The following is a 25,752-nucleotide window of genomic DNA, read 5'->3' as shown; positions in this document are numbered from 1 at the left end:
AGTCATATTCTTCATGCAAAAACTTACTTTCTTCCAGTCTCATCCTGCAAGTTATCAGCTAGCAATCCAGTTACCAATTACTCCTTGAGAAGACATGCTTTGGTTTGCAATTTGTTGTCACTTTGTATATCTCACTTTCAAATTCCTTATAGTTAGACGATTGATGCTCTTGCCCTGAAATACTTGACCACAATAAGGAAAATAAGAACAAGATGAACAACTGTTAGTTGATATGCAAAATAAGGCTGATAATTGCATTCATCATTTCTTACTTACTGCACTCCTTCTTCTTACTATTTCCTCCATCACAAGGTTAGAAGAGTCAAAAAAGGAAATAAGTTATACTCTATGGCGTTGTGAGCAAAACAGATACCAGTTTCTGCTATTTCTGCAACAAACTTCAGTATGGCATGTCAAAATGAGACTGTTGTCTGGTAATCCATCCATGATTGATGAAGGATGATGTGGGGGAAGGGCTCACTGAGAAAGATCAGATTACAATTTAACAAGCAGTTTGTATTTGAATTACAGAACTAAAAAACCTGCCACTCAGAAGGGGCAGATCAAGGAAACAACCTAGGTAACCTACAGTTAAGATGAATCTAGGAACCTATCATTGTAATCTTTGATGAAGGGAAGAAAGACAATGGCAGTGGAGAAGTAAAGGACAACATAGCTAAGAGACTTTGTTTTTTGATTGGACTGACAACTTAAAAAACTGCTGGAATTGATTGTATCTGTTTGTCTAGTTGCCTACATCCATGTTAGTCAATGTTAGCAACAAAGTCTTTAGCTTACAATATAACTTGTGTCTTTTTTTAATATATGTTGTAGCAAGGAATAGAAGCATTTTAGACCATTGCAAAATACTGCAACCAACTGATCTCTGGCACAAACAAAGCCTTTCAGACACAAAAAATAGAAACTGGTGAGAGATTACTGTCAATAACTCTCAGAAAGGAAAGGAATGTCTCTTTGGTAATTAAGTGACAGGCCAGCAGATCACAAATGCAATAATTCAGACAAGTTAAGTTTCACATCCAGTTTTATTTCCATAGCCAACAGTGTGTGCACAGAGCCCAATTACAGGAAATATAATCATCTTCTGTAATTAAATTCTGTTAAGAAGTTTCACTTTTACAGCGTATCACTTGTTCCTCTGAGTTTTCAAGCATGGTCCTACTAAAACCTCTTGTTGCCTTATCAGTACCTTATTTTACATATAATACAGCCTTCCCTCATAGCAGTTAATTCTGGATTGTCTCCCCCAAATTTGCAATTTTTTGGACTGTGTTTGGAAATACTGCACGTCTTCCATCATTCTGGTTTCTCTTATAGAATGTATGGATCAATTTGTGTGGTGCATGTGCCTCTGCCTTTCTCATTGCAAGGATTTCAACAGATGCGTATCAGATAACTGGGGGAGCCTAAGAAAGGGTTTTTTTATTATTTTATTTTATTTTTTTTTATTCTGAGGTCTATTCACTAGCCTTTATTCATTTGTGAGTTCCACAGTTATGAATGCTTACTATTCCCACTTGGTAAGCTTACTTTGCCTTTGGAGGATGATGCAAAAATGTGATATTCAAACAGATTTTTTCCAAGAAATCTTGGAAAACAGAGAGTATACAATTGCATGCCTACAGATATGTAGGCAGAATGAGAATAGATTAAAGGTGAAGAGCTATCTTAACTCTGGCATTTCACAGTTTTTCCACGCTTTACTTCACAGCCTTAATATTCTCTCTATATATACTTTATTTTAGAAAGAACATAAACATCTGCAATGATTTTGGAGAAGATAAATGTGTAGTTAAAAACACATACGGATCAAATAACTGGACTATATCTAACAATTAAAATTTTATAGGCGGAGTTCTTTTCCCTATTATGTCCAAAATGAGCTCCTCTTTCTATTTTCCATTCTTTTTCTCCATTTTCTGCCAAAAATCAACAGGATTTATTTCTGTATTTTTTTCTCACACTTTGGCAGGATGATATAGTTTAATAACTGTTTAATTACTAAATTGCAATAACTAAATGATTTAATTACATAATTACTAAGCAGCAATTCTTTAATTACTAGACATTGTTTAATTTTTTCTTCTCTTCTCCGAGGTTCCAAAGAATTCTGGAAGCATCTCAATGCTAATAGATAACAGTGAAAATGAACAGAATACTTTCCAGGCTAAACACAATAGTTTGATCTTTAGAACTTACGTTCAAAAGGATAAGGACGTTTCATTTATTCTTCCAAAAATACCTATGTTAGAGTGAATTTACACTAAATAAATCGGGCAAGTCAGAGGGCAGCTATGGCAGATTTCACCAACAATAAGGTATGAAAAAGGGCTGAAAAAGTTGAAAGACAGGTAACATTCAATTAAGTGCTTTCCCATTTGCTGTTCTCAAAATTCACCAGAAATATTTTCATATTTTACTAAAGGAAGAACCATACTTAAAAACAAAATAGGTAGACTGGACAATAAAGCTTAAAGAAAGAAATCTAAACTCAAGAGCTTTTTCAGACAGGTAGCTAGACCATCATAAACAGTATGTTATGAAAATTTTAACTGAGATGAATGAAAACACTGCCCTTAGCTATACTGTGTGTTAAGACAGTGTTCTCTAGACATGGAAGATTCATTAGCTATTTAAGGCCTGCTCCAGTAATTAATTTGTCTTACCAAAAGTAGTGGTAATGTTTTATTCAGTAAAGGTTTGGGACAGCTGATCTTACATTTGATTCTCTAATTTAAGTCATTGTGTAAATGGTAATGAGAAACCGCAGCGGAAGCATACACACAGGGTGAACCTCCCGTCTGAACCGTGGTAGGTTTAGTATCTCACACTCCGGTACGTATCCGTTTAGTACCTCGGCCTCCGTTGAGTTCAACGGCACATTCTGTGGTGGAGCTCGGATGCTCGTACGGGTTTGCCTAGGTTTTGTTCGCTCACGCACCTAGCGGCGCGCAGTAAGGGTGCCAGCGGCTGGCCGTACTGCGAGGGAAAGGCTGGCGCTCCCTCGGTGGCCTCCCCAGCGCTTGCCCCGCTGTCCCCAGCCCGCACCGCCAGCACGCTCGCTCCGCGAGCGGGGCTTACTTACAGGGGCAGCCGCCGCGGTGAGGCTGCTCGGGGCGTCGCGCTCGCGCGGAGCCGCCTGGCTCCGGGCCCGGCAAGGCCGCGCCGTCGGCTTCGGCTCTGCCCGCCCTCGCCAGGGCGCCGTGAGGCGCGGGGAGGCGGGCGCGGCGCGAGGCGAGCAGCGCCCGACGGCCAACGGCCGCGCGGGTGTGAGGCCCGGCACATGGCGCGCGGCGGCGCGCGCCGCCCCCGCCCCCGCCCCGCGCGGCCCCGCCCCGCCCCCGCCGGAAAGCCGGCGCCTCCGTGGGGCTGACCCGCGCTCTACCCATCAGGCAGCGCGCCGGGCGCCGCGCCGCCAGCCAGCCAGCCAGCCAGCCGCCCCCTCCCTGCCCCCCCCTCCCTCCCCCGGCGGCGGCTGAGGTGGGGCGCCGCGCCGCGGTCCGGCGATGTGAGGAGCCTCCGCCAGGACGGCGGCCTCCCCTCCCCCCGGCGGCCTGGCAGGAAGCGCGCGAGGCGGCCGGCGGGCCGCGGCCTCTGCGGACGCGCAGCACGGTAAGCCGGCCCGCTCCGCTCCGCTCCGGCCGCCCGCCGCCGCGGCCGGCCCGCGCCTCCCCGCGCGGAGGCAGCCGCCGCTCAGCGGCGCGCGGGCCGCGGGCGATTGTCGCCTGTGAGGCCGGCGCCATCTTAGGTCGGAGCGCGGCCTCGCGCCCCCCTCGCCGCTGCGCAGCGGGACCCCGGGCCGCCGGGGCTTCCCAGCGCCGCTTGCCCGGCGCCGGGGGAGCTGCCGCGGGGGCGGCCCGGGCAGCGCTCGCTCCGCCCTGTCTCCGCGGGGCGGCGGGCGGCCGCCCCCCCCCCCCCCCCCCCCCCGCACCGGGCAGCCTCCTGCTGCGGCCGTGGAATGCCGGCCTCGTCCAGACGCCCGGCCCGGAGCCGCCGGTCGAGTCCTTGCGGCCAGCCGGCGGGGCGCTTCAGAGGCGGCGGCGGGGAGGCCGCTGGAGAGAAAGCGGCGCCGGGGGCGAGGCAGGCTGCGCGGCAGCTGCTCGGCTGCCCTCGGGGACTTGGCTTCCTCCCGCGGCCTCGCACCCATCTCGGCGCGGGGGTGTGAACTTCTGACTTGTTGCAAAGGCAACATTGCCCTTCCGAGGCGGAGCCTATGCCATCGCATTGCGGAGAGGATGGTGCTGGTCGCTTTCTTTTAAGGGCGATTGATTTATACTTTGGCTTTCTAAAACTTCAAGGTTCAATTTCTGCTTTATCATCGCTTCGTTACTGCTGAAACAAATGCAGCACTCAATAAAAATGCAATACGTCTAATAGCGCAGGCGAAGCGGTAGGTTGTGTGCTGTTCTTCAACCCACGTGATGCGGAGTTGCATGCCCCTACCTGAAGATGATTGAAATACGAAGTGGGTGCTCACCCTATGACGTGTCACTGTAAATAATATAATGTTGCTAATCGTTTGAAGTGCTGATACTAAACTGGAAATAATGTTAAAATAATGCACTACACTATTACTGTTGCACTACACTATTACTGTATAGTAACACTGTCATGGAAAGATGACAAACAAGGCTAGTCTGAAAACTTTTTTGTTAGTAGATGCCCTCACTCTTTAAGCATACTTACCAACCTCATGCTAAGGTTTCAGTTATTTTTAAATCGACCCAAGGGGGTAATCTGTCGGAAGCAGCTCTTGACTGTAAGAGCAGAATTAGTGAATTGCATCTGAAGTAGTAAATAAATGGTATTTTGGTAACTTAAAGTCCTGTTGCTGGTGTATTTGTCATAGCTTTCTTCTATAGAATTGATTTCTGCTTATCTTCAAAGTACACTTTTACAGAATGTTTTCCTGTGTTTGCACTGCTGCTCTTACACTCTATTTATTTTTTATTTATTTAATATATTATTATATATTTATTTATTTGTGGGGAGTTTTATTGTTTTCATTAATGTGAGTGCTTGTAAATCTTAACACTGAAGAGTAGGATATAAATGCAACTGGACTAATAAAAAGTTACCTTGAGCTTAATTGCCTGTTAAATAAAGATGTCCAAATTAGTGTTTTTCTAAGCACTGTTACTTCATCCAAAATTTAGTGCTGCTCTTGTTTTGCATAGTGAGTTCTTTATTTTTTGGCTTGTATCAATTTTTAGTTCAGTACTTGTCTAATATGTAGCACTTGTAATAGTGTTCCATGAACTCATGTTTTGCAGGACTTACCAGTACCAGCCTAATGAACTGTCATGACTATCGTTAATTCTTGCTGGGCAGAGATGTAGAAGCATTGGCCGTGCATGCTTAGGATGCCTTTTTTTTTTTTTTCCTCCTAACTTGTTGCTTTTCAAGCAATATCTTTGTGTTCTAATGAGACTTTTGAAGATATTTTAAAGAGCTTAGGTCACTTTCTAGACTAGAACTGTGGCTTAAATGCTTTCTTTGATCACGTATGTGGCGTTTTATTGAAGTTTTGGATCTCAGATCTGTGGACTGCTTTTAAGGGGTGTGTGTGTGTGAATGTATATGACTATGTGTGTTCTATATACATGTGTAGGTTTATATTTGTTATACTGGCATCTGTACCTCTGCTGGAAAATACTCGTTAGGGGTGGGAGGGAGTTTAATGTTGTTGCTGGCATTGAGACTGACCGCTAGCAGGATTCTTGGAATGCATGATCTACTTTAATCAAAAAGCTGAAAACTTAATTACACTCTAAAAATGTATTTAGACGTTTATCTTGGCAGCAAAGGCAATTTGAGCAATTCCTCCATACTTTCTGTTATCAACTCTATCCCCATTCTGCATTTATGATTCCTCAGACCACTGAGTTTTTGGCCTGTCAGTTGTGCTGGTACAGTTGTTTGTAGGCCATTGGTTCACTTCAGAATCTGTTGAAAAGTTCTACTAGCACAACTTGGGGAGTGGTGTAGGAGTAGCAATATAGGAACTCCTGAGGCTGGCCTTGTTGCCAGAAAAAATTATCGGTGAAAGTATGGTGATCGTAGTTAAAAATTAAAAAAAAAAAGGGGGGGGGGAGGAAAAAAAAAAGAAGACACTGAAATGTTCTGACATGTCCATTTAAAAAGCTGTGCTAATTTTTGAGTCATCTTTTGAGACTACCTTAAGATCTTAAGCAGTTTACATTCTTACAGTATGAATAAGCCAGTTTAACCCTGTGTTGCTGCTGAGAGAAGGAAGGTCTGTTTCTTACACCCTTCTTGCACTGACATTAATGCTGTTCTGATAAGGTGGTGGTCAGGTTTAGAGAGTTAAACTGTCAGAGAACTGTCACTGCATAATAATGTGAAGGATTTCCAGTCTAGCTTCCTTAACTATCTTGCTTTGTCAGATCCAAGTGCTGCATCAACACAAGAATGAGAGAAGTAGCAGTGCTTTCTTTTCTTTTTTTGAGCAGTGGCCTGATAGTAAGACTAGAAATAATCTTCAATTGATCAACTAATCAACTATTGTTCTGCTAATTTTTCCTGGGTTTTTTTGTTTGTTTTTTTCCCAGAACAATGCTGAGTTTTTAATGTCACCTACTTAACAAAGCTGCCCATTAGTTTCAAGGATCTCCTCTCTTCTCTGGAATTACTTTTGGGATCTTAACCAAAATTGCATTCTTTCCTCTCCCTTCCCACACTCTTTACTGAAAAGCAGAGACATCAAATAAACTGAGGCTCCTCGTGGTGGTTTTGGCTGAACAATTTTTGAAACTTTAGTCTTGGACAAAATAAACACTATTCTATTGGGGTTCTGGTCCTAGTTACCACTCAGATGACCTGTTGGTTTTTTGGAAATACTGATCTTCTGCAAAGTTGCTCTTGTCTCATTGAATGTTAGATTGTTTGTAGCATATTTAAAGAAATATAAAATAGTTTAATATTTCAGATATTGCTCAGAAATGCTTTGAGGATTATTTTGTGGAGGATGTGAATAGAAAATGGAAAATGTTATGGGTTGTCACGGTTTGTTTAAAAAACAAAACAGAAAGAATTGTGACTAAGGCTGCTGATGATAGTTTGGTTAATTCTCCAGGGCCACATAATTTTTTCATTACTATCTTCAAGCAAGTATTTTTCTTTCGTCACCACAGGAGCCAATCACCAAGCATTAGGGACTAAATCTAATGAAAGTCTATACAAAACTTTTATCCAATTTTAAAGTTTTAAGAAAATGTGACCTTATATAAAGTCCTGGTAAAATTTTATAAAACTTGTGGGAGTGTGGTGGTAGTTGTTTCTTTCTTGTAAGATATAAAGAGAGTGCAGCTTTAACTAGTATTTAAATAGCTCACTTGTGCTAGGTATGTTACATGGTTCATTGCAGTAGGATCTTTGTATCACTTATCTGGTATAGAAGTATATTTAAAGAGCTACTTTTTACTGTAATGTTGGAGGCTTCGCCTTTTGGGTGATAACTGGTGGATTATACCAGACAGGGTTTTAATTGGTGGGGATTCTTCTTGTTTATTTCCCTCTTCCCCATATTTAATGAGAAAAATGAGGATTCAAGTAAATTATCAGGATGATGATGGAGTGTTGGTCTTAAAAGATCTTTTAGGTTGGATGAGGTTCTGCCTGTGTAAAACATGGAAAAATAAATAGACCATTCTATGGGAATGCTATTGTAAAGTGCACTCATCTTTTTTATTTTATTTTATTTTTATTTTTTTATTATTACTCTCTAGTCTCAAGATGGCAGAATTGTTTATGGAATGTGAAGAGGAGGAGCTAGAACCATGGCAAAAGAGAGTGAAAGAAGTGGAGGAGGATGATGATGATGATGAGCCAATCTTTGTTGGAGAAATCTCAAGCTCAAAGCCAGCTAGTACATGTAAGATATCCATTTTAAATTACAGATAATGTTATTTTAAGGTGGAGAACACTAACCTTACTTTGAAATTATGAAACTTCTAACAGTAAGACTTAAGAAATCCTAAGTTTTAAAGTTCTGTATTTCTCTGTCATTTACTGAAAATTGGCATTCTTAGGAAATTGTCGTTCTGAAGACCCAGGTCATGTCTGTTTCTCTAACATTAAATCTCTGAAGTCAAAGCTAGGATACTTGAATATTTTAGCATTAATGACATGGCTAAAGTCCTGTATGTACAACACTGAAACTATGCAATTGTCCTTAGTATAGTTAATACCCAGGTAGATACATGGTACTGTCTCCCTACTGAAGTAATGTGCATGAATTTAAGTTGTTATGTTGAGGACCCTCATTTTTCTCCACCCCACATTTAATGTGTTGGTAGACAATCTGAATGGCTGGATGTCCTTCTGACAAAGCCAAGTTCAATTGCCTGTAATAAAAGCATAATCAAGAAATGTGATTAATGTGAAAACAGTAGAAGGCTTTCTCTCAAGTAAGAGATTTGTATTAATAAATTCATTCATCTCCTGTAAAATAAGAGTTTTTTTCATCAAGTTCTGTAGTTTTCTCCTAATGCAGGCAGTGCAGGGAGTGAGTTAGGTGGTTGTGATATCAGCAGCTGTGTCAGGATTCCATGTGTGTCCTGTACTTGGGCTTTGGCAGGTAAGTAAAGGAGAACATTACTTTTGTTACTTAAATTCAGTAATGAAACTTTTAGATCTCTGTATGTGGCCATTGTGTAGTTGATTGTTAAGAGACTTGAGTTAAGAGTTCTCTGGCTATTGAAAACACAAGATTGCTTAGCGAAGTTTATTAGCTTTCTTTTTCTGCTTCACTCTGCTACAGTGGTGTCTGAGATTTCAGTAGGCGTTTTCTGAATGTTTGTAGTTTGCAGTTGAGCATCTTGAGGCAGAATGTTAAACTAGGCTCTCTGCCACACCTTGCTTTGCAAACTTTGAAACTGCTTACTAGTCATTCAGTCTTGTAGTTCATAGCAGCGTGAGTTGTTTCTGAACTCTGATTTACTTTGACACTCACTGGGATTGTAAGTCTACTCAAGGCTCTTGCATTAGCTTAAAAATATGTAACATGTAACAACAGTTTCAGTACTTATGTGATATTTAAAAAGTTCTCTCACCTAGAAATAGTTCTTGTGAGCATATATCTGCTTGAATTTTTAAAAAATGCTTGAAAAATAGTTTATATTGTCTTAAATACTTGAAAAATGTTTGAAAATAAGTATAAGAATTTTTCTACAGAGATTAAACTTCAAGGAAGGCTTAAAAAATTACTATTTTCTAGGAGGCTGAGAGACCTGTGGATTAGTGTTAGTCATGTTAGGAATAAGTCATGGAATAGAACAAACAGCAACAAATATGGCAGGTTTCCTTGCACTCATTGTAGCTTCAAAAATTTTTGTTGTAATCATAAAAGATAGAAATACATATTTCAAGTGAAAACTGTATTTCTAATATAGTTCAAAAACTTTAAGAACTTGTGTAAAAGGTACAGGCTTACTGTATGTATGTCTTATTCTAGTGTTGTCCATACTCACCCTGACACAACTTATGTCAGTTATGGTATAACTTGTTACTTTATCTTTCTTTCTCCCCTTTCTTTGACTTTTCTCTTTGTAATCTCTATCAAAAAACAACTATAGAAGAAGGACATCAGTTCTTCTCTGGCTTGTAAGTAGTACTATATGATGGTAGTCAGATTTCAGTCTGCAGAATCATCATTACTGGTAATAAGCCAGCCACAGTGAATTCAACTTGGCTTATCACCCTTATTAAGTTGTTAGTTGAGAATTTCTTTCTGAGCAGATGAAAAATGGATGCTTGTGTGCAGTTCTTAATTTTTCTGTGAGATATGTTTTTTTTGCAGTATACAGCAATCTCTTTAACTTTTTTCTGACACTGCAGTAATCACTTCTATACAGACTGGTGTGGAAAATTGCAGGAATGTTAAAGAATCCCCAAATTGTACATGCTGACATTGTCATGTACACTAACGTGCCTCTTCCTGCCATACTGGAGGATTGGTTTGACTGGGATAAGAAGTAATTAACATCTTGTTCACTTTATCTAATTTCCTGCAACTCGCCTGGTTACTGATTGCTTTCCTTGTTCATGTTTCCACGATGATATATAGCTCTAAGTTGTTTCTGCTTAAAAATATTGTTTTACGTGTCAGCTTTCTTATAGTTCAGTACAGTTTTAGCTAACACAAATAATACTTTGACAGATAGCGAAGAGCACTTCAAGTCTATGATGAATCAGTTGAGTCATGTAAATCTAGTTTATAACTCCAAATCACTGGCTTTCCTGAAATGTTCTTCTTAACACAATGGTAGACTTAAATGTTTTATAGGTTATGAATTGTATGTACACAAGACTGCCTGAAGCTGAATGTGCTTTGTGAGCCATAACTGTTAGGATGGCTTTTTCTCATAGGTAGAGGAAGGCTTTAGTTTCGTTTTGCTCTAGAATTCCAATGTGGGATATAAATTTATTAGCAAACACTATTATCTGGTTACTAGTACATGGTTGAGGTATTAACTCTAGAAGTGAATCCTTGCTCATTTATAGTGCCATTAAACTAAATAGAGCAATATTACTCTTATAGAAGCAGATTTCCTCATATCTTAGAAATATGCAACCTGTTTGGATCTGTTGGTTGCCGCTGCCTTTTCCTTAGTATGATCAAAATGCAACTGATAGGCTAAGAGCTGTGATCCTCTGAGTTCTCTTGCTACTAGATTTATTAATGAACATGAACACTGTATACGCTTGAGCCGCTGTTTGTGGAAGCAGCCTTAAGGTCACAAACACAATATGTAGATGCTCTAAGAGCTCTTGCTTGAAATCCTGATGTTATTTGACCAAGGTCTGAGAAGTTATTTTAAATCTTCTTGGATAGATAATGGAGGATCGTGTTTCATAGACATATTTTCACATGTCAGAGCAAGAAACTAGTTAGCAAAAATAACTGAACTGAGAACCTGCTGGTAGAAGAGCATTTTGATTTCATAAATATTATTGTAACATTCTGGAATGAGCAGAAACCCAAAGCTAAAGATGTAGGTGAACTAGTTGGCTAGTACTGGTTTTGTTGTAGGTGTTAGGGTACGAGTAGGGTAAGAAATGCAATACCTTTCTGATGAGCTATAAGTCTAGTCAGAGACTAGCATATAGGATGTGTAATAACTGTTCCACTTGTAATGCAGCTCCGGTATCACTCTTCTGATTCCTGCTCTTTTGATTTCCTTTGATACTGGAAGTTGGAGCCTAAAGACAAGACTGTAAATGGGGAGCATCCTGTATTTCCCTGTAATGTAGAAGCAAACTTGTTATTGGTTTAGAGGAAATGCTTCCTTTCCTGTGAATTGCTTCTGGTATTTAGGGAACTTATTATAGATATGACAAACAGAAGTGAATAAATGTATTTCTTTATAGTTTTTTAATCAGCAGAGCTAAATATTTATGAAATGTTCCTGTTTTGTTTTGTGTGTTAACTTGTTTCCAACAAAATAAAAACTATGATTCTTAGGTGAACTAGTCATTAGTGGATATAAATGGTGCTTTTAATTTGCAAAGCAATTGAGCAATTATCTGCAATTAAGACAAATGTAACTTTTGACAGATATATTGAACAGAGTCAACCTCAGCTCATCACGAAGGGGGATACAGAATGGTGCACCCAGTAGAGGTACTATGTTGTCCTAATATGGTAATTAAAAAAAAAAAAAACCTCTTATGAAACATCTGATTGTAATATTGTATAAAGATAACTTTGGAATCCTTTGTAACAGGTACAGTTGCTACATTCAAGCCTGACAGTCACCGTTATGCGACACCTGCATCCAGCCCCGGTGCCATGCCTGTTTCATCAGTTTTTCAGTCTATATCCAGACCTACAACTAGCTCTGTAGCTGTTCAACCATTGTCTAGACCAGTGAATGTTTCAGGAACTTCACAGACATTGCAGAGACCAATTGCTGGATGTTTATCGACACAGCAGATGCCCCGGTCAAATTCTGGAATATCGCAACCTGTTAACAGACCTGTAACTGTTCCAGTGACAACACAGCCAGTATCAAGAAATATTACCATTCCTGTAATGGCTCAACCTGTACCGAGGCCAGTGACCAATGTAACAGCGCAGCCTGGAATATTAGATCAGGTAAACTTTTACTCCCTTAAACTGTAAAATACTCTGTAGCTATTACTTCTAAATAAATTAAGAACATACTGAATCACTTAGTCTAGTCATTTGAAGACCTAGACTAGAGTATAAACTAGTTTTGCACAAACTGTGAGGTTTTAGGGCCATAAACTTGCATTGAATTAAAAATATATTTGAAAATACTGATTTACAAATTCATGCTACATGTGTCACAAAATTCAAAGAGGATAATTTTATTTAGTATCAGGGAAATGGAATTAAATGAAAATCTTAGGCATATGAGAAATTAATAGCATTCTCATCTAACAGCATTCTAATCTTTAGCATTCACATATTTATTTTGCCTAGGCTATGTAGAGAAATAGAGTGATGATTTTCTCATGCATTTTAAGTTTTATAGATTTTTTTTTTCTGCTCAAAGAAACGGATAGTCCATATTGAATTATTTCACTTTGATAAGGTTTGCATTTGGCCTTTTAAATACCTTTCCATTTTTCCTACTTGACTTTTATAGTCTCTTTTTGTGGTTTTTGCTTCTTAAGAGTATGCTGTAGCAGTTGCTACTTAGATGTTTTCACTTCTTGGTTTGCTTGGCAGTTGTAGTGAAACAGTAGTGTGGTAAGTTTTGACTGCTTAAGTCCTACTTTACAGGGTTGTTAGATGAAACATTTCTACAACATATTTGTTTTCTTTGGAAGGCCCAAGGGAAATATGTGTAGATTATATATCACAGATCTTCCTAGAGGACCAGAGAATCAGATTTATAACTTTCAGCTAGAGTCAAGTTTGGGTGCTTTTTTGCCTTAGCTATGAATATTTTTGAGAAAGAAGGATGAAGATAAAAAATTCTGATTTGTATGATGTAAATTGATTATGATAGCTTTCTTGAAAGCAGTTTAAACTGAAACTGTTCAGGCAACATGACTAGATTAGCTACTGCTGTAGGGTTAACATGAAGCTCAGGGGCTGCTAACACTTTCCTCTTTAACCTGACAGTAGGCACCATTTACATGTTCCAGGCAAATCTACAGAGCTGCCAATGTCCTAGCTGTCAGTGATGTTGTATGAATAAATGCCATGCAGCCTAATATATTCTGCTTTTGCTTAACAGGAGAATCAGTCTGAATTAACATAAAACAGTTAAAACGTGAGATATATTCTTCTTCAGATTGGTGGCTAAATCAATGCATATTGGTTTGGGAGGTTTTTATTTTATTTAAAAAAAAATCAAGGCAAAGGAAGTGCCTACAGACTGGGTAGTTGAATCACTGGCAAACTCATTAGGAAAGAACTCATACTTTCCAGTTTTGAGTCTTCAACAGTTGATTAAATGGCTTGCAAGAGAAGTTTTGGGTGTGTCAGGTAACATAAGTTAGCTAAATCAGTCTACCTCTATATCTAAAAAAGACCTAAAGTAGGCAAAACCCTAGGCATCAATAGGATATCCAGATTGCTGGTTGAGTCCTTTTGTAGTCTGTCATTATGAAGCAAGCCAAGTAATACTGAAAAGTGTGCTACTCCACACAGTATGTACGTATATTTCAAGTCTGTGAATTTTTATCTTTGTAAATGTTTACTCATGACTTACTGTGCTTTATTAAATCATTAATGTTAATAGGAGATCCTTCAAAGGAGTGCTAGGATGTCTCGCAGAGTCTTCAGTGCAAAAGACAGCCCCCCATTTTCTCCCCACCTTATTTCTCTCATGCATACATCCTGTTTTTGTTCTAATAGGTAAAACTATTAGTGATCTGTACAGTAAAATTACTAGAAAATGTTAGAGTAATCATTCCTTTGGAAATGCTCAGTCGTCTTAAGTCTGTGGGCTATGTAGGCTGGGTGTAACTCATCAAGACAGTGATTTTCTTTGAAGGTTAAAGACAGTAAACATGCTTTTTGAGACTTCTTTCTCATTCATAAAGTCTGCTTCCAACAGGAATGTCACAGGTGAGACTTAATCAAGCCTTATAGTCTTCCTTTTCTGAGCCTGGCTGAGTGGAGATACTTGAATAAGTTGTAGCCTGAAATATGACTGTCAAGGTGCACAGTGTAAGAAAAGGGTCTTTAATCACTTATCAGTCAGTGCTGTGGCTCTCTAGCTTCATTCCAGGTTAGACTTTTTTTTTTTTTTTTTTAATAGCAAGTACTGTGTCCTTTTCTGGGATTTTTGCTGCAGCTGTGTTCTGTGACCTCTTCAGACCTTTCACTCTTGGAATTACCTCATGCTACATGTTTTCTTTACAGTGTGAACACTATGATCATGGCTTCCATGAGCTTTTTAATCTTTCTCCTGAATGTGGCCTATAGATGTAATTCTTGACGGAAGACTTGAGCACATTTAGGAAGATTTTTTATGTTGTTTTTTTTTTGTTTTGTTTTCTTGCTTAAAATGAATCTTTCATCTCTTCAACTGAGCCTTCCTGGATTTAGAATTGTATTTCTAATTTCATTCTTATCTAGAATTTCTTTTGTACTGTTTCTGCTACTTGACTCTTGATTGTTTTATACTTTTTGTGGGGTTTGTTTCATGTGAATTATTATTATTTTTTTCAACCAAGATAATACAGTTCAGCTTTTTGGGCATATGGGATTTTAAAATCATTCTTGGCATGTTATCTTGTTTACTGTTTTTAGTGTCATATGTATGCTAGCTGTGTTTTGGTTATTTCCTTGCTTTGGAGCTCCTTAGACCTCCCCCCCCTTCATTTATCTAGTTTTTATTTCTTCTGGGACTACTGTTTTGTATCTGTATTTTTCTGCTTTAGGCTTTCTGTCACTTGTTTTATTTAGTACATCTTTTTGTTTTTTCCCGATTTGATTGTTCTCAATGACAAAGGGTTCAAATCAATTTTCCAGCTAAATCTAGAAAATGTTTGATATTTAGAGTTTTAGCTTCCCCACGTTCAAACTTGATTTTAAAATTAAATTTTTGTGATGTAATGATCGCAGAATCACAGAATGGCTGAAGTTAGAAGGGATGTCTGGAGAGCTAGTCTAACCCCCCTGCTCAAGTCGGTACACCTAGAGCAGATGGCTGTGAAATATGGCTAGATACTATGTCGGACCCCTTTTTACTCTAACATTCTTCAATGAATGAACACTCTTTGCATTCTTAATATGGTGTAGTTCTTTTTCAGTCCCAAGATGCCAAAGTTTGTTTCTCTGGGAACTGATTTCTTTGAATCACCAACTTGGTTGAAAAGGTTATTTCCTCAGTTTCACTATGTGTGTATATCTATAACTTATCTCTTGTCAGTGTTTTAGATTCCAGTTTTACTTGTGAAATATACTTTTCATCTCACAGGTTAGATGGACTGACTTACTGTAGAAGTCTAATTTTTGTATGCTTGTTACAGGTCTGGATTAACTCTGTTCCAAAAACGAAGTTTAATTTGGCTTCTGTAGTACTGAACACAACAATCCTTACTCATTCAGAGCTACTGCTGTTGTATACAAGAGCACAGGGTCATCCTCTTTTTTACACATTCATTCTCAGAGAAGAATATTTTTCTATACTTCAACACTTGGAACACTCCCCAGTAGCCTCCATCCCTCCCTGTCTGTATGTTAATCCTACTTACCCAGGTTGGGCATGCTTCAGGGTCCCATTCTGCCTAGCTGTATTAGGAGGGCGTATATCCAATGCTATGCATCATCCTAATTCGACTGTATGTGAATTTGGAGGACAATGAAAACTACTGATTTCCACTTCAGTTTCAACAGTTAGAAAATCTAGGATGCACAGTATTAGCCTAATATTTCACCTCTTGGAAAACAAATATGAGTTGCTTTTTTTTTTTTTTTTTTTTGGTTGGTTGGTTTTTTTGGACGTTAAGAATTCCTTATTGTATAATTCCTTTTATAAAGGTGCTGGCTTCTGCCTTTTTGCATGTTGAGAGCACATGCACATGTTATTCTGTTTTTTTCATTGAGCTGGAAAAGCTGTTCTTTTAATTAAAATGCTTTTATTTTCTTCAGCATGGAAATACATTGTTCCATTCTGTAGGTAAAAAGATAAAGCCAAATTGTGTTAAAAAAAAATAATTGGAAATGGAAAAATCATTTAGAAAATAATGAATCTCTATTTTTACTTTCTTTCTCACCAAATATGGCTAGTATCTGCTGGGGAGACCCATATATGCAATCATCCAACCCAACAAAATTCACAAATTGTTATTTTGAAGAAAATTAGTGGTAGCAACACTTCAATTAAAAAAAAGAGTACTGAGGGACAGATCTTACCTGTTGCTATTCCGCTGGTCTTATTTTAACTGTAGATGGTGTGCAAAGTCCTCCATACTATCTAAGAGCCTATTAAAGGCTTACCACTCAAGTGTTAGCTGCGCTTGAAGTGGGTTTTGCAGTCTAAACTGCTTTGCTAGTAATCGCACTTACTAGTCTGAAGCTGTTATGGATATGTTAACACCTGCTCTGCTGTGTCTGCAGCTCATAGCTCTTTATTTGTAATGAGAGCAAAGTACTTAAGTGTTAGTAATGTTTTTCATGTTATTTTTATTCCCTTAACTGCTCTTGAACATTTCTGTTTAATTTGAGATTGAATTAGGTCACTCACTAGGGGAAAGAATGGCCCTTCATAATGTTAGGGTCCTTCAACATATTAAGGTCCTACATGGTCTTCGTTGAAGAGATTTATGACAAAAAGGGAGGATGGGGAGAAGTATCTCAATTTGTTCAAGTTTTTTTCTGGTACTGATGAGTCCTAAAATAGATTATCACAGCTGTATGTATGTGTGCATGTTTTAGACTTGTTTTTAGAAAATTTAATCAATGTAGTAGTTAGAATGTATTACAATGTTAATAATTTTCTTGGCAACATTTTCAAACAAGTAGGCACAATTCGAATGGGAAGCATTTTGTGAGATTGATCTTTACAGCAAAAGGTATTTTTGGCTTCGTCTCATGGGTATATGAATGACAAAGTGTGTGTGTGTTTGGGTGTATTGGGTGACACTTTCTTGTAAGAAAATGGAGTGACTTTTTGTCTAGCTTTTAATTTCACAGGACAGCTTTATGAGATAAAAGTAATTAGATTATTTTGGAGTAGAAAAATCCTGTTCCAACACTTTGTATTTCATACCTTAACGTTAAAATAGAACATAACTATCATGAGGTTTTTTCCAACTCATTATTGCTGTTGGTGACGTTATTTCATGTTCCAGATTGCTTTTGTTAGAAGAAACTGCCTTTTGAGATGTGAGCAGTACTGTTGAATCCTGGAAAGTGTATGTTTCTCTTACTCAAAGTTAAAGCTTTGAATATCTGTAAAGAGAATAAATTTTCACTTTTTTCTTCTTTTTTTCTCCAACTATGACTTATTGAGTGATCAATGAAGGTGTGTGGTTCTAACAACTTTGAGTATTGTGGTCAGGAAACATGGACTCTATTTCATTCTTTTTAGCAGTTATAAGTAGAAGAGCAAATTGAAAACTAGTAGGATACCTGTCCTTTGAGATGCTCAAAGCATAATCTAACAAGGCTTGAAGTAACTTGAACCAACGTAAATTAGCTGTGCTTTGAAAAGGGGGTTGGACCATATAATTTCCATATAATTAGGTCCTTCCTAAATTACTCTGGGATTCTAAACTGTAAGAGGAAGGGGGAAAATAGTGACATCATAAATTTAAGTGCCATTCCCAGTCAACATGCTGTAAATATTCCTTTACTTTCATTAAAGTCTGCAGAATTTGATTGGTCTAGTCTCATACTTCCTTTGAGAAGCTTCTGCTTACTGCAAGTTTATGCTACTCTTGTTTAGAGTTCTGCATTTCTCATCCTTTAAATGCAGCTAGCTATTGTACAAGAGTGACAGGCAAATGCCTGAGATTAAGTTGAAGGAAGAAGGTACTAGAGTTATTTTTTCAAAACAATTCATATATAATTTGAAGCAGCATTGAAGAAAAGCAATTAAAATCAATGGTTCAAAAATCAGATTTAATAGTTCATAAAATGGGCTTTCCCATGTCATGTGGTTATTTTTGCATTTCTGACATATAGCTGTGGCTAAATTAACCATTGATAAGATTTGCAAACTTCTTAAACTGTCAAAAGAAACTATATTTTGGGGATACTGTAGTTTACTTGATTTATGGAGAAGTACTTAGGAGTACTTTAAGCAAGCATATAATGTTTTTAAAAATAAACCCTTTGAAGCCTGCAAGAAAAAAATGTTAAACCTCAAATTTCTTTTCCCTCTTGAAAATATTTTATTAGGATTATATTATGGATTCTCCACCAGCTGCACCAGATAATACATCTGGTATACTGTTTGGTGTGAGACAGAACTCGGGAGTTCCACAGTACCAGACTGGGCCAGCAGTGAATGTAACAGGTGGGTATAACTGTAGTAGTTGAATTTGATAAGAGAAAGAAACAGTGTAATGTCATTTAACTACAGTGCAGATCTTTGGGTTATAATTTTAAATAGGGTCTTTAGAACATAGCATAGCTACTTCCACACACACTGTACATAACTGTTTAATATTTAAAAAAATAAACTTTGAAGCCTTGCATTGTCAGACTTTACTCTTCAATATGTTAGACTGACTAATATCAATGGATATCTTTTTGTAATGCTCACGTAGATGGAAAAAAATATTGCCAGATCCACTGTAACTTTTTTGACAGACAAAGGCTTATTTTCAGTGTATCCAGTACTGCCTGGGTAACATGAATGGGAATGCCTGTTGGCAAGAGAGGGGAAGTGGAACAGTGCCAGAAGAATTTCTTGAGTCTGCTAAGTGGATTCCCCTGTGATGATCATCATGGTTTCCTGACTGCTGTATAGCTAGCAATTGGAGTAGATGGGTTCAAAAGGATCCTGTCTGAGAAAGAGGGAAAGGGAAAGAATACTGCTGTTTGACAGCCATTGAAATAAAATGTTTTTTCAACTAGGTAAATTTGATTTCAGCAGAAACTATTTAACCTACTTAAAAAGAAAAAAAGAGAAAAGGAAAAAAAAAGAAAAAAAACTTTTTTCCTCCTGTTCACAGCAGATGAAGTAGACTGAATACACTGCATGCTTCAAATCTTAAACAGGCTATAACTTGAAACTTCCTTTTTCTTTTGTGAAGGATTGTACTTTTCTAGTAACTGGCCAGAATCTTGTCATTCAGTCAAGAATCACTTCTTATTCTTCCATGAGGTAACCGGCCATACTAACAGGTTATGTAAAATAAAATGATTGCTAAACTCTTTTTCTGCTTAATGTGATGATTTCAAGTCTCCAGTTTGGATGTTCCCTCCGTCTTTTGGTTAATAAAGGATTGGTCATGTTTTTCCATGCATGTCCAACTATTTTGTGATCCAATTACTGTTTTATTGGAATGAATAGCTTTTTGTAAAGTAAGTAAAAGCTTGATTTATTGCAGATGGCTCAGTATTTCAGCTCTTATTCTTCAAAGCACAGATATTAATTTTTTTCAGGTTAGAAGAACTAATATTAGAATCCTTATTCTAATACGGAACCTACATTAGACCTAGTTCTCTTCCTCCCCCCTCTTCCCCCCTCTTCCACCAGAATAAAAAAAAAAGCATCAAGGATTGTAATTTAAGATGTCTTAAGTATGCCCTACTTAGCCTCTGTCTGCTATCAGTAAGATAGCTATTGGATTTAGAAAGTAAAAGAAAAGGTTTAAAAGTGCAGGTTGAAGCAGAAGTGTCTTGTACCTCTGAAACAGAAGGGTAATGCAAGACACATTTCATTTCACAGCAATACGTATGTGCATATTTTGTGATTTGGCTTGCATAATTATGTCATGTAAGCCACTTAACGTTCAGGCAGTTTTTATTTTCCAGTGCCTGCTTGCTGGTGTTAGTGTTATGCTTTTAACTCATGTGCAGCACTGTGGGCACAACATGTTGTGGAATATGCTATTTAAAGCAGAATCCTTTTGGGAAGTGGCTTGTGATACTCTGCAGGACAATTTAAATTCTGTATTTGAAGTCATTAAAGAGAAATTATTTTTGCATGAGTCTGTTGATAGCTGGACATTAGCCAACCATTTTGTTAGGCTCTTGAATAGCAGTAAGAGGTTAAAAACATTGGTAACTCCATCTTACTTGCAGGTTTAATGGGCACTGGGGATGTACACTGCTTGCTTTCTGAGACTGTTTTGGGGTTGTTGTCCCATAAATTTTACCCACTTGGAGAATCAGGAAATGTAACCAGCAGAAGAACTGTTCTGTGTTATCCAGAGTCGAGTGTACTGTGTATGTGCAGTCATGGCACTAGATTCTTAGAAAATGCTGGCAAGGGATATGGCACTAGCGACCTGAGAATTTTTGGTGTTCAGATCCCTATTTTCCTAATTTGATTTGGCTGTTACCAGATTTCTTACCACTTCTGTTCTCCGTTACCCTGTCTAATGTCTTTTGCCATCGTTCCAAAGTTGCACCCAGTTGGCACAGATGCCCATAATGCCATGAAGGATTTTACAGCAGTGAGAAAGCTTCGGGTAAGGTGGTAACACGTCCAGTGCACTTTGGCTCTTCTTGGATCTACTGTACGTATCATGCATAATGATACTGCACATGCAGTTGTAGCCAACTGTTTCATGATACCTACAAAATCCCTACCAAAATATCCAAAATATTCACTGGTAGCATGAAGTGGGAGGTGATAGACTCCTTAAGAGTAAAGACTTTAAAACCAAACACTTTTTTTTTCTTTTGTTTCTTTTGTTGCTGCTTTTTTCAAAGCTCCTGAGTACCTAGAGTCCCTGATAGTTTCAGCTGTGCAGCCTACTGGATAGGGCATTGGGCAAACTAGTCTGAAACATCAGTGATCTGAGGAAATTTGTGTGTCCAGGCACCAATTTAGAGAGACATTTTAGTGGAAAGATGCATCATTAAAACATGACTGTGCTCTCCTGAATCCTCTGACCAGCAGGCTCTTCAAGAATGTTTCATTGGCAAAACTGGCATGACATAGCAGTTCTGAGCAGTCATCAAGGAAAAAATCAAAATTAGTTCCCAAACAGATGACAGTAGGATACTGAATATTTGCTGAAATACTGAATAGTTAAATAGATCTGGAACTTCTGTTGGAAATTTCAGATTGTCAGAACTCTAGAAAGTTATAAATTATCCTGATTTGAGGGATATTTTGTAGTAGAGAGAATCTTCATGTTAATAACAAAATTTATTAAAGTTGTTAAATCCAATTAGTAAAACAAAGCTGCTAAGAAAGATATAGCCTACAATATTGTGAATTGTCTTTCATCCTAAAACAGATTTTATCAGGTCTTTTAACAGATCTTTTTGTTTATCAAATATTGTAATCTAATGGAAAAGAAAATCTTACAAAACATTCTTTTATTTGCTGATTGACTGATACAACCCTTTTAAGGTTTTTCATTAATAATACATAATCCAGAGTGAAATCTGTGTTCTTAATTCACATTTCATGTTGGTGCAAATCACAAATAATTCATTTTAGCCAATGCAAGCTGATTTTTTTTGAAGGAAAAAAACAAGACTAAATAGAAATAGCAGTGGATGATGCACCAGTATATTTATTTGTTATTGGCATAAAAAATAACTATCCTTTCAGACTATGTAAGACATTTCCAACTTTGCAAACCTCTTGGTAATTACATTTTGAAGTTCAAGAGAGCACTTTGAATGCACTCTTCAAACTTGTGCTTAATCCTTTGTCAAAATTAAGGATCATAGTCTCCTTCAGCTGGATTTGCAGCAGGTGCTTAGCTTAATTTCTTTAGATGTGATGACTAAAACCTGTTAAGCACATAGCACACACAAATCTGAAAAATCCGGACACATGTATGATGGCTTTTGTCTTGTTAAAATTCCTTGGCTCTGAGATGTGGAAATGCTTTGTATTAGTAGGTATTAAACAATACCTAGAATTATTTTGGTTGTTCTTCTTTTAAACATGCGTTCAAATGCTCTTTTAATGAACAAGCAATAGAATTAAAATGCAAAAGTACATACGATCTACTACTTCTGCCGTAACTCTTCTGAAAGAGGAAACTTATTAGAAAATTAGTTCTATGCACTGAGGTACAACTGCTCACCTTTATAAATATGTAAAATATTGCCCAAAACATTTATTGTCACAGTCAGAAATAGCTTTTATAATGGAAAATATTACCAATTATGTTGATATTTGGGGGAAATGACTTTTTTTAAGCATAAGTTCTTCTAGAGTAAAATAAGGTATTTTATAGAAGATGCCTGTAAAATCAGACCTTGTCTTTCCCCTATGTCCATTACTCAGTTACATGTAATAGTTAAGCACACAACAGTGCATGCTGTGAGTTGATGGCCTGATGCTCAAATAGCATCAAATAGTGATACAGAATGTTAAAGTCATACCAACTGTACAAAATCTACACTAATAGACACAAGTGTCAATATAACTAGCTCATATACCTGGCAGTGTATTAACCTAACTCTAAACTAATTTTACTTATTAGTAAGTAAATAAAAACACTAGGAAGTAGTATTGCCTAATGAATAACTTGTTTATTTTGTGAAAGTGTTAATTATCTTAGGTAAACAGTGTACAAACTGAATGAAAAATGTGAGTTTAATATGTTCATTTTTGTCAGAAAAGTTGTGGATGTTACTGAAAGGTATGCTCCAAAGGAAAGCTTAAAGATGGTTACATAAGTATATAACCATGAGGCATAATGTGGTTAAACTCTTCAGGTGCTCAAATATCAGTATTCTATGCTGGGGTTCTTTGCCTCTGTGGACCCTCTATCCAGACTGTTTGCTAGATACAGGTTATCATTGAGTAAACACAGCTATGGAGGAGGTCATCTTTGTCACTAGTTTTGATTTGCTTTTTCTGAGAAGAACAGTTTTGTGTGACACAAGTTATCTGTGATTGTTAGCAAGACTTCTGATGATACAGTTAAGTTCTTTATTAGGCTCAAAGTAGTCATTGGAACAGCTAGACAGTTAGGAGGGGAATGTACAAGAACTTCCTTAATTCAGATCTTTGCGTGCAGAAATAATTTTCTGTGAGTCCACTCCTCCTCATCATTTACCCTAGTCTTGCTATATGTGATCTGTGATTGTAAGAAGTTTACAAGGCTCATGCTGGTGTTTAAGACTTACTGACATGCAGCTCTGCTTTCTCAGGTCTATTTAACGATTGATCTCTATTGAGATAAATTGACTGGATGTTTTTTCAAAACAAGGGTAATCTTACAGTGACAAGAGATGTTGGTTTCAGGACGAGATGGAGGAAAATATAACCAGGCTTGTTTATCAGGCACTGAATCTGTGTGAATTTGAGTTCTTTTTTTAATATTTCATTTATTGTTCTTATTTTCTTAACAAAAACTAACTCCCTTCCAGAAAAGAGCAAATGCCCATGCTGTGACAGGTCATTAGAAATCACAGTGCTGGTTTCATTTTGTGTAATGTTTTAGTACAAACTGTACAAAAAGTCTCAGATATTCTGCAGAGCTAAATACAAAAGAAACTAAAACAGCTTGAGAATAAGACTGAAAAAAAAGATAGGATGAGAGATGTTTTCATCAGAAGGACAGAAGTAAATCCAAATAGTTGGCATTGCAGAAAACTGCTGCTTAGCTTTTACTGTGAAATAATCTTGTCTGAGATAAGTAACAGTCAAGACATGAAAGGCAGGCCAAAGAATATGAATGAAAATGTAGACCTTTTCAGATAGTCATAGTATGATTAGTGGCTCTCAGGAGAAGGTGCAGTGCCTTTTTCCTTTTACCATCTGAGTTGGTTATAGTTAGCTTCTGAATAGTTCATTATATGAAGGAGATCTTAACTGCATTATTTAGACTTGGCCATCCTTTAAAGTATAAGTCTCAGTAATATATTTGTAATTTGGGAGTAGGAAAAAAAGCCCTGAGGTTCTTTAAACCACTGTAGGTTAGAATGAGAGTGTTTTTGTATCTAAGCATCCTGCTACTTCTGAAGGCAGCAGTGTAACTCCAAAAAAGGCCGAGCCTAATGCAGTTGGTGCTGGAAGCAATTCCAGTGTTTCACCTACAGTTAACTTTCCTGCAGTAGCTCCATCACAAAATAACATCTTCAAAAGGTAGGGTAGATGAAATGGTCTAGCTGTCAATCCATGCATCTGTTTCATGGAAAAAGCTAACATTCATGCAATGTTTAAGTTGATCAGAATTATTAATGCCATTAAGGCAATGTAAATTAATAACTCTGTTTTTCTATTATGCATCAAAAGTCTACACAAGAATCTATATAACTTTATGCTCAACAGTTTTGTATATTCAAACTTAAATCTTGATTGTTTAGCTACGTGTACCCCTATAAAACAGAGTTGTTAACTTGTTCAGAAGCTGTGATGATACAGACATTCAAAAATAAATGCTCTTGGATTCATTGTATTTAGTTCAGACTTTCTGTAGCAAAGAATTGACTAGAGCTGATGCTTTCAAAAACAACACCCCCCTCCCAACCCCCCCAAAAAAAAGGTTGCAAGAATTCTGAGACTGCAGAACTTACCAACTACTCTCTGAAATAACGGGGAAAAAAATCATTTTAAGGGTGATGAAAGGGGAACAGGAGCCCAGAGAATTTTGGAATCTCCATCCTTGAAGATAATGAAGAAGTTAACTGGACATGGCCTTGAGGATCCTGATCAAACTGGACTTGCTTTGAGTGGAAGGTTGGACAGTAACACCTCCACGGGTCCCTTCCAACCTAACTTACTCTGTGATGCTGTCTTTTTGCAAAGTGTGTTTTGCTGTCTCTCCTTTCTTTTACTGCAATGTTTTTGATGTGGTTGAAAATAGTAATGGGAAGGAGGAGGGAGATTTGATGATCAGGAGGCTCTTTGAAAGATTTTTTCCATCCCTACATGAAAAGAGGTAGTCTAACTGTTTCAATACTTAAAAAAAAAAAAAAAAAAAAAAAAAAAAAAATTTTGAGTGCATTTTCCTCCTGAGCCAAAAGATGTGTTCCAAGGATTTATTCTTGATTTTGGGATGCTTGTGACACTCTCACATAATACTGAAATAAGAAGCTACCTGCAGAGTGTTGACTTCATTGCTGGGAATCACGTCATATTTTGTTTTCTTGCATTTCTTGTCTGCAGCTGTTCTCCCATCAGACTCTTCCTTAGCAACCAGAAAGAAGTAGTTATAAAACTGAATATTGCAGCAAGAGAATTTGCCTTAGCCTGTGCTGGGCAAAATAGACATTATGTTGCAGCCTATAATACAGGAAAGAGCCAGAATTTCATGTTAAATTCAGTAACAAAGGAATAGATGATGTTCACTGAGAACTTGATTTTTGTGAGTTTTTCAAAGCAGTCCCATTGCTAACGTACTTTTTAAATCTGTCACAGAATCTATCACTGAGGCATCACAGAACATTAGATCTTGTTGCAGAACCTATTTTCTTCAGACTAAGCTTGACTTAACCAAAATGTTTTACAAACTGTAATAGCAAAGACTTGAGCACTGTTGTGAAGTCTGTCTTGCATGGTCAACTGCTCATGTGAAGGGCTTTCTGCTCAGCTATAATTCTTGGCAATAATATTATCCTCAAGTAAAAATACCATTTGATCCACATCTACCTCATGGACTACATGCAACCTTTTTTTTTTTTTTTTT

At 37.8% G+C, this 25,752-nt stretch overlaps 1 protein-coding gene across 8 annotated transcripts in view; it reads left to right on the top strand.

Moving 5' to 3' along the window:
• The first annotated feature begins 3,433 nt into the window (after positions 1-3,433).
• Positions 3,434-25,752, top strand: part of ZNF280D (zinc finger protein 280D) — a 63,008-nt gene continuing 40,689 nt past the window's right edge. For 5 of the 8 annotated variants that reach the window (XM_062583448.1, XM_062583450.1, XM_062583449.1 and 2 more), the window contains exons 1-5: positions 3,552-3,633; positions 7,770-7,915; positions 11,600-11,665; positions 11,769-12,139; positions 18,374-18,491. In XM_062583448.1, coding sequence (XP_062439432.1) covers positions 7,777-7,915; positions 11,600-11,665; positions 11,769-12,139; positions 18,374-18,491 — 694 coding nt within the window. In that variant the 5' untranslated portion in view covers positions 3,552-3,633; positions 7,770-7,776. Of the gene's footprint in view, positions 3,634-7,769; positions 7,916-11,599; positions 11,687-11,768; positions 12,140-18,373; positions 18,492-25,752 lie in introns of those variants that run through there. The other 3 variants (XM_062583452.1, XM_062583447.1, XM_062583451.1) reach the window with 3 other exon arrangements.

Source organism: Rhea pennata, chromosome 10 (assembly GCF_028389875.1).
Source record: "Rhea pennata isolate bPtePen1 chromosome 10, bPtePen1.pri, whole genome shotgun sequence".
NCBI lineage: Eukaryota > Metazoa > Chordata > Aves > Rheiformes > Rheidae > Rhea > Rhea pennata.
This window is presented reverse-complemented; position numbering and strand designations above follow the sequence as displayed.